The sequence below is a fragment of the Eschrichtius robustus genome, chromosome 8 (assembly GCF_028021215.1).
Source record: "Eschrichtius robustus isolate mEscRob2 chromosome 8, mEscRob2.pri, whole genome shotgun sequence".
Lineage (NCBI taxonomy): Eukaryota > Metazoa > Chordata > Mammalia > Artiodactyla > Eschrichtiidae > Eschrichtius > Eschrichtius robustus.
Window position 1 is genome coordinate 97273623 of NC_090831.1, and position 9038 is coordinate 97282660.

The 9038-nt window shown below is 42.9% G+C and overlaps 1 protein-coding gene across 2 annotated transcripts in view; it reads left to right on the forward strand.

The window, feature by feature from the left end:
• The window catches only part of ST7 (suppression of tumorigenicity 7), a 260658-nt gene extending 255830 nt beyond the window's left edge, over window positions 1–4828 (forward strand). For both annotated transcript variants that reach the window (XM_068549349.1, XM_068549351.1), the window contains one exon: window positions 4548–4828. In XM_068549349.1, the coding sequence (XP_068405450.1) occupies window positions 4548–4643 (96 nt within the window). In that variant the 3' untranslated portion in view covers window positions 4644–4828. The remainder of the gene's footprint in view (window positions 1–4547) is intronic.
• Window positions 4829–9038: the final 4210 nt, after the last annotated feature.

Sequence of the window (9038 nt, forward strand, 5' to 3'; positions counted from 1 at the left end):
GCTGTGTGGCCTCCAGAATATCACAGAGATGTGCTCATTATGGATATTAGACCAAGGGCCACTCTCCTCATTTAATGTTTCCAAAGCTTTGCTTTTGAGTCAAGGACCAAGTGATTAAATAAAATATAAATTTGCCTTTATGGTCCTCATATTTTATACTCTACCAAGGTGTGGTAGTTTGGTCAGCTACTCATAGTTTTCAAAAGTAGTTTAGATAAATTTGCTTTTAAACCTCTGTCTGGAGGATCACATTCATCTTGCCCTTCATTAAGGTTTAGCAGTACTAAAACGTCTGGAGAGATTTCATGGGGAAGGAAGATGGATGGCCTGAAGGAGACAAGCCCCATCTCCCTCCTCCATCCCCCCCCCCCACTGCTCCGGAGTCTCCTCTACATTTTCACTCTTGTCACTTCATCAGGCCCCTCGTGAAGCCCCCCACAGGTTATCACAGCCGCCCTATAGGCTGCCTGCAACCATTTGCAGCTTGTGAAAATGATTTTCTCAGACTTCGCCTGAGATAATGTCCCTGGGATAATGACTCAGTAGATGGAGAGAGATTGCACTGCCACCCGCCAGGCTGCGTGCAGCTTGGGAACTCTCCAGTGTGTTTACATGTTGATATGCAGCCAGTAAGGAAGCCCGCAGCCAAGTGTGAGCCACTGGAAAATAGTAAAATGAGAGGCTTCAACTCTCTCCGCCTAATCTAATCTACCTCAATGACTTAGGACTAACTCTTCCTAGAATGTTTGGTTACCAAGATAAGGTTGCTCATATAAATAAGTGATCATTCCAAACCCAGCCCCTCACAGAATGTGGGAAGGTCAGCATTCTGACCTCTTCTGTTTGAAGGGCCCTGTCTTTCCTCCTCTGGTCTCTCTCCTTCCCTGAGATCCAGCCCCCTGACTTCTGACTCTTGTCTTCAACTTATAGGCCCTGACCTCTTTGAAGTCTGATATTGATTACAGTGAAATGTCAATTGTCTGATTGCAGTAGGGCACCTGGAACTTATTCAGATAAGCAGAGGCGTTTCAAATGTTAACGAAGCACGTTGCGAGCCATGACCTTCTTCTAAATAATGGTGTTTCGGGAAAAGGAGGATCAGGCCATTGAAGTGTCGCTCTCTCTTTTTTATTAGTTCAGTTGCTTTTTCTCACCATAAGACACTGATTGAATTATGGTGCATTTTGGACCGTGTATGTCTGCCCCCAGGACAGAAGTTTTGGACATTGAGATAGATGAGCTTTTCCAGGGTTGCCTGGTGTTGCTCATTCAGACTTAACTTTTCAGGCAATAAAATTTCCCAGGTCCCTAAGTGAAACTGTTGTTTCTCTGTGTGCATTGGTTGAGTCTTTGGCCAAAAAGTGTTGACTGATTTTCAAACGTGCAAAGAAGTACCAGTGAGCATCCTAAGTAAGCAAAGCATGTTCCACCAAACTTTTTTTGTTTAATACCTCCTGATGAAAGCCACTGACCTTTGTCTGGTTACTAAATGAAAAGGCTTAATGGTTTCAGGCACCCCATTACATTGCTGCTTCTTCCTTGTGGGTGAGTGATGGGGAGGGGGACTCGGAGAGGGCTGCTAAGGAGGAAGGTAACCTAGTAACAAAGGGTGCACATCGCAACTGGGGTGCTGCGAGAGAATTAGGCTCTCTAGGAAAGGGTTCAAGGCATTCTTTTCTCGATTGTCCCAAGGATAGAACATTCTAGATATGAGGGAGAGCAGTAAATGATCACATACATGGGAGGTATTAGGATTTAATTCTCTTGTGGAACCTGGTCGAGAAGCACAGGTGTGTCCAGGGGGGCAGGGCTCACTGCATCTTGCTGCGCAGGGTGGAAAGAGGGGCATTTACAGACCACAAACTGGGCGAGGCCTGCCACTTACTTTCCAGAGGACTCCCTTTTATGCTTTTTATCCAAGTCAGGTCAGTGACCAAAACTAAGCAAACGGACAGGCCTTTATTTTGAACCAGGTTTGTAACAACATCTCCATTCATTCTGCTACCCAAGCTGAGGTTCCCTGGTGTCCCCCCGTTTAGTGTATGAAGTCGCCCAGGGCGTAGACTTCGAGCGATTCCTATCATCTAACCACACTGGCTCACGCTAATGCATCACTTGTCCCCACCTCAGTCACAGCTTTGGTGGTTATAAATCTGTTTTGGATTAGGTTTGCAGGATATGATAACTTCACCAGCAAAATCACCTTGTTCACTGGGCCTCATCTTCCAGCCACTGTCAGGATGTCAGGATCCTTGGTTCATCCAGACTACTTTTTATGGAGCTGAGTATTATAGGCAAATGCTGTGTGTTATGGAGCCTTGACAATCTCTGATTACAAACAAATGAATAAATGTTATGTATAAATATTTTTAATTCTACAGTGTTACCATGTCGGTCTGATACAATCAGTAGACTTGTTCCGTGTCATCCTCTTAGAACTAGGATTTTACAAACTCTTGCAGAGGCAGCTCGGGCAGTAATTACTCATTCCTGGGCCTAGTATCTCCCACAATGCCTTCCAGCTGCATCCAGCTCTAGACTGAAAAGGACAGGCCGTCCATTAAGTAGGGTGAGCATCCCATGTGGTACTGTGCACCCAACAAAGGATGATTTCAGAAGGTTGCCAGGCGTTGCCCTACATCTAACACCCACTTGCGGGAAGAGCCATCCTACCTTCACTCAAGTACTAACGTGGCTGCCTTTTTCTTAACTGCAAGTTCCTTAACAGCCTGGCACTCAAGGCCCTCCCCAGAGTTATTCTAGTTGCTTTTGAACTCTACCTCCATCTCTTCTCTTCAGCTGCTTCCCTTTCTGTTCCAGCTGTTTATTGAGCCTGGAAGGCCCACCTGCTCACATTTCTTTCCTTACCATTCTTACCCCATCTCTGTCTTTTCATACCCCAGCCATCCAGTGGGGACTATTTCAGTCACCTCATTTTCAGTTTTTCCTGTTCCTTTCGACAAAATGGATTCTCTCCCTTGCCCGAACCTTCCTGGTGCTTTGTTTGTGCGTCTATCTTCTACTCTATCGTGGTCTACCTGGCATTGTTACTTTGCTGGGTACAGGTCTTAGTGGCTCCCTTCCCCCACCCCCTAGGCTTTGAGCTTCCTGACAGTGGGACTTTTGTCCTAGACGCTTTTATATCTCACCCAGTACTTAAGTGCCTTACTGAGTAAATATATTCAATTGATGTAAAAGATGCAGTACAGAGAAGGGTTCCGAACCTTATACTCTCTCGAGTTTTCGTTACACAAATCTCGCACTTGATGGTCCTGCCATAATGTGGTACAGGTCTTCCCAGTTTGCATTCTACTGGGTTCTTTAAAAAAAAAAAAAGAAGAGGAAGAAGAAGAAGGAAAGATTCTGAGGTCAAGTAAATTTGGGAAACTTGCCTACCACACCCCTTCTTGAGGACCCACAATCCATAGAACATATGACAGTAGAGGAGGCTGTCTTAACTTCACTACGTGCGGGTCTACTAACTTGTCTGGCCTCAGACCATGTTCCCCTCTGCGTATGTACTCACGTCCTACCGCACGCTTCTGTGGGAAATTCTTGGTGGTGTAGACTGTGCTGTGCTATGGGCAAGGGATTGGGACAAAGGACTCCACAGTACAAGAACCAGACATTGAACCCTAGTGAGACGATACCTTGGTTCTGAACAGAGAGCAAGGAAACCCATCCAAACACCCCTCTTGTGCCTGGTTGGGTTAGGGCACCTCTTCTGCCAGATGCTGGATGGCTTGTGGAGGGAGGCTGATCCTTCACGAGAACATAATCAGAACAGATTTGAAATTACATTAAATGAGTCTCAGGCAAGGCGCCTGACTTTCTTAAAAGACACAGATAATAAGCATTATTCTCTACATGAAAAACAGAAAGGAATTCAGTAACCAAATGAAAGAGAGCCCAAAGCTGTCCTCAGAGCAGCACCTTTTCCACAAGGACGTGTCGTCCATGGACTGGCCAGCTTGCTGCCCTCCCCAAGGCTCCCATGATGCTCACCACTAAGCAGGTAGTTGAGAAAAGAACATGGGCTGCAGGTGTTTGGGAGACAATAGGATCCCAAAGCAATTCACAACCATACAACAAACTGGACTTTTTTTGTTGTTGTTGCCTTTTCCACTTAAAGTTCTATAACTAGGCAAGCAGGTGGAGAAGTTGTCACCATTTTTTTAACTCTTCTGCTCACTTGCCACCCATCTGTCAGTCCCTTTTGATGGCACTGGTCATCTCCATGGGCAGCCCTCAGATCCTGAAGGCTGGTTGGAAGGCCTTAGAACTGTGGGCAGCTGTCAGAGGAGTGAAGGGCCTGTCAGCCCACACTTCTCCCCCTCATCCATCAGAGCCAGGGGGGCGGGTGCAGAAGCTGGAAAGTAGGTTTGTTCGTCAACCAATGTTTCCTACAAACATAAATATGAAATCGTAGCCTTTGGAAACTTTCTATAATGCAGAGACTTAAGATGCAAGCATGAGTTGGAGAGGTTCATTTTGTAGTCTTGAACAAGATTTCTCCTGACTTCTGTTCCTTTCTGGTTCGTTTGCAGTTCCTCAGCACTTTGTTTGCCCCCTTAAACTTTGTCATGGAGAAAGTGGAAAGCATCCTCCCATCCAGTCTATGGCACCAGCTGACTCGGATCTAGGGAAGCCCACCCGTTCTTCCACTCACCTCACCCAGCGGGCTGCCACCAACTCTTCGTGCCAATTCCTCGTGGACTGCAAGAAAGCATGACTTTGAAAAAGGGAAGCCGTTCCGAGATTTTAAAACCTTCATGGACTGTATGTTCCATATTAAAAGCTGTTTTTGTTGTACAAAATTCATTGATGTTCGGTTCTATTATATTTTGCTTTCAGAAAAGAAAAAAGTCAAAAATAAACTTTTGTGTATTGCAGCAACCAGTTGTGTCTTCCAACCCTAAAATTGTTGGTGTCCAAATAAACCTACAGGTTACATTTAATTTACTGAGGCCCCAAATCTGCTCAGTGCCACACGGTGGTTTTCTATGCTAGTGGAACTCCTTTCACCAGGCCCTCGGCACCCCTACGGTTGGTGGCTTAGAAAACAGACTCTCTTTGGCTAAAAAGTACCATCTTTTTCAGCCCCAAATTGTATGTCCTCATAGGCTAAATGCACAAAAGAAATTTCCAGCATGAATGACAGGAAGCATGAATGAAACGAAATGTATGTGCCATCCCAGGTGGTTCCAATTCAGAGACTCTACTCATGGAATAGAACTCAGCACTGTGGTTCTAGGAATCATTTTACTTCTGCTTTCTGAAAACTTGTCGTGAGAAGAAAAGTTCTGATGAGAGCTACAGAGCCAATAGTCTATTGTAGGACCTGACCACTTTCAACATTGCCATTTTTTAAATGTTTTCTCATAAGGGTCATTTTTTTTGATCATGTTTGCATTCTTGATGCTTGCATGTGAGCGTTCTTTGAGTGTTTTCATGATCTGAACCAAAGTGGTCGTTTGTCTTCACCATCTTCGAAAGCCTTCTACATGAGTCACACCTGCCAAGCATCTCTTTTTTTTTTTTCTCTTTAACATCTTTATTGGAGTATAATTGCTTCACAATGGTGTGTTAGTTTCTGCTTTATAACAAAGTGAATCAGCTATACATATACATATAGCCCCATATCTCCTCTCTCCTGCGTCTCCCTCCCACCCTCCCTATCCCACCCCTCTAGGTGGTCACAAAACACCGAGCTGATCGCCCTGTGCTATGCGGCTGCTTCCCACTAGCTATCTAATTTACATTTCGTAGTGCATATATGTCCATGCCACTCTCTCACTTCGCCCCAACTTACCCTTCCTCCCACCCTGTGTCCTCAAGTCCATTCTCTACATCTGCGTCTTTATTCCTGTCCTGTCCCTAGGTTCTTTCATAACCATTTTGTTTTGTTTTGTTTTGGTTTTAGATTCCATATATTATGTGTTAGCATACGGTATTTGTTTTTGTCTTTCTGACGTACTTCACTCTGTATGACAGACTGTAGGTCCATCCATCTCACTACAGATAACCCAATTTCATTTCTTTTTATGGTTGAGTAATATTCCACTGTATATATGTGCCACGTCTTCTTTATCCATTCATCTGTCGATGGACACTTAGGTTGCTTCCATGTTCTGGCTATTGTAAATAGAGCTGCAATGAACATTGTGGTACATGACTCTTTTTGAATTATGGTTTTCTCAGGGTCTATGCCCAGTAATGGGATTCTTGGGTCGTATGGTAGTTCTATTTTTAGTTTTTTAAGGAACCTCCATACTGTTCTCCATAGTGGCTGTATCAATTTACATTCCCACCAACAGTGCAAGAGGGTTCCCTTTTCTCCACACCCTCTCCAGCATTTATTGTGAGTAGATTTTTTGATGATGGCCATTCTGACTGGTGTGAGGTGATACCTCATTGTAGTTTTGATTTGCATTTCTCTAATGATTAGTGATGTTGAGCATTCTTTCATGTGTTTGTTGGCAATCTGTATATCTTCTTTGGAGAAGTGTCTGTTTAGGTCTTCTGCCCATTTTTGGATTGGGTTGTTTGTTTTTTGATATTGAGCTGCATGAGCTGCTTGTAAATTTTGGAGATTAATTCTTTGTCAGTTGCTTCATTTGCAAATATTTTCTCCCATTCTGAGGGTTGTCTTTTGTCTAGTTATGGTTTCCTTTACTGTGCAAAAGCTTTTAAGTTTCATTAGGTCCCATTTGTTTATTTTTGTTTTTATTTCCATTTAGGAGGTGGGTCCAAAAGGATCTTGCTGTGATTTATGTCATAGAGTGTTCTGCCTATGTTTTCCTCTAAGAGTTTGATAGTGTCTGGCCTTACATTTAGGTCTTTAATCCATTTTGTGTTTATTTTTGTGTATGGTGTTAGGGAGTGTTCTAATTTCCTTCTTTTAGATGTAGTTGTCCAGTTTTCCCAGCACCACTTATTGAAGAGGCTGTCTTTTCTCCATTGTATAATCTTGCCTCCTTTAAAAAAAATAAGGTGACCATATGTGCGTGGGTTTATCTCTGGGCTTTCTATCCTGTTTCATTGATCTATATTTCTGTTTTTGTGCCAGTACCATACTGTCTTGATTACTGTAGCTTTGTAGTATAGTCTGAAGTCTGGGAGCCTGATTCCTCCAGCTCTGTTTTTCTTTCTCAAGATTGCTTTGGCTGTTCGGGGTCTTTTGTGTTTCCATACAAATTGTGAAATTTTTTGTTCTAATTCTGTGAAAAATGCCATTGGTAGTTTGATAGGGATTGTGCTGAATCTGTAGATTGCTTTGTGTAGTATAGTCATTTTCACAATGTTGATTCTTGCAATCCAAGAACATGGTATATCTCTCCATCTGTTTGTATCATCTTTAATTTCTTTCATCAGTGTCTTATAGTTTTCTGCATACAGGTCTTTTGTCTCCTTAGGTAGGTTTATTCCTAGGTATTTCATTCTTTATGTTGCAATGGTAAATGGGAGTGTTTCCTTAATTTCTCTTTCAGATTTTTCATCATTAGTGTAGAGGAATGCAAGAGATTTCTGTGCATTAATTTTGTATCCTGCTGCTTTACCAAATTCATTGATTAGCTCTAGTAGTTTTCCGGTAGCATATTTAGGATTCTCTATAGTATCATGTCATCTGCAAACAGTGACAGCTTCTTCTTTTCCGATTTGGATTCCTTTTATTTCTTTTTCGTCTCTAATTGCTGTGGCTAAAACTTCCAAAACTATGTCGAATAATAGTGGTGAAAGTGGGCAACCTTGTGTTGTTCCTGATCTTAATGGAAATGGTTTCAGTTTTTCACCATTGAGAACCATGTTGGCTGTGGGTTTGTCATATATGGCCTTTATTATGTTGAGGTAAGTTCCGTCTGTGCCTACTTTCTGGAAGGTTTTTATCATAAATGGGTGTTGAATTTTGTCGAAAGCTTTTTCTGCATCTGTTGAGATGATCATATGGTTTTTATCCTTCTTTTTGTTAATATGGTGTATCACATTGATTGATTTGCGTATATTGAAGAATCCTTGCATTCCTGGGATAAACCCCACTTGATCATGGTGCATGATCAAGCATCTCTTTTTACTTAAGCAAAAGAGAAAGATAAATCACCTTGACTCCTCTATCTGAAGTGAAAAGTACCTCTATTCAAAATCTCAATCTAGTGCTTTAAAAAAAAAGGACTGTCCTTTACATGGTTTATTTTCCCTTTTGTTTAGATAGAATCCTGAATCTTTCCCCATGAGTGTTGCAATAGGCAGCGTTCGGGAAAGCACCACACCACGTCCCCTTCGCAGCTGGACTTCCTGCCACCTCCTGGTCTTCATCCAAGAGCAGAGTCAAGCAGGCAGGTAAGGTTTAGGTGCACAAGGGCTTTTCGTGCTTTGGGCAAACTTTTCTCTCTACCTCCTTCGTGCAAAGCCATGGGGGACATATGCAGTTGGCTGCTGCTCTTAGTAAACTATCTCAGAAGAGGTTGAACCCCTATATCCACATCTAGTGGTGCTGCTCTTGGGAGCAGGGGCTGTGTCTGCTTTGCTTGCCTCTTTACCTCTTCGTCCCCCAACACAACTCTTGACCTGGCGTGGATGCTCAAAGGATCTGTTGAGCAAATCGATGCAGTATGTGATAGGTACAAATAAACTTTTATTCATGTTCAGAGTAGAGAGATTGGTTCCAGCAGAAAAGGACCAGGGAAGCCTTAGAATTGTAATTTGGAGATGGAAGAAAAAGTAGTAATTATTTAATACAATTATTTGATTTAACAGATGGGGAAACCAAAGTCAAAAAAGATTTTGACCTGAGTTTGGACTAGATTGCGATAAGTCTTAAATGAAAGGTTCGAGAGCCCATAGGCAATGCTAAGTGGAACTGGCCCAGCATGAGTTGTTGTTGGAAACCCCACTTGCAGGAAATGCAGCAAAGAAATGTAACACAAGGATTTAAAAGCACCTTGTGAATTTAACAATGAGGACTAGAGCATTTCTGTGGAGAGGGGAGGCAGAAGTTAGGCTTTGATGGGTACAGGGAGTGAATGGGAGCCGCAAAGGTG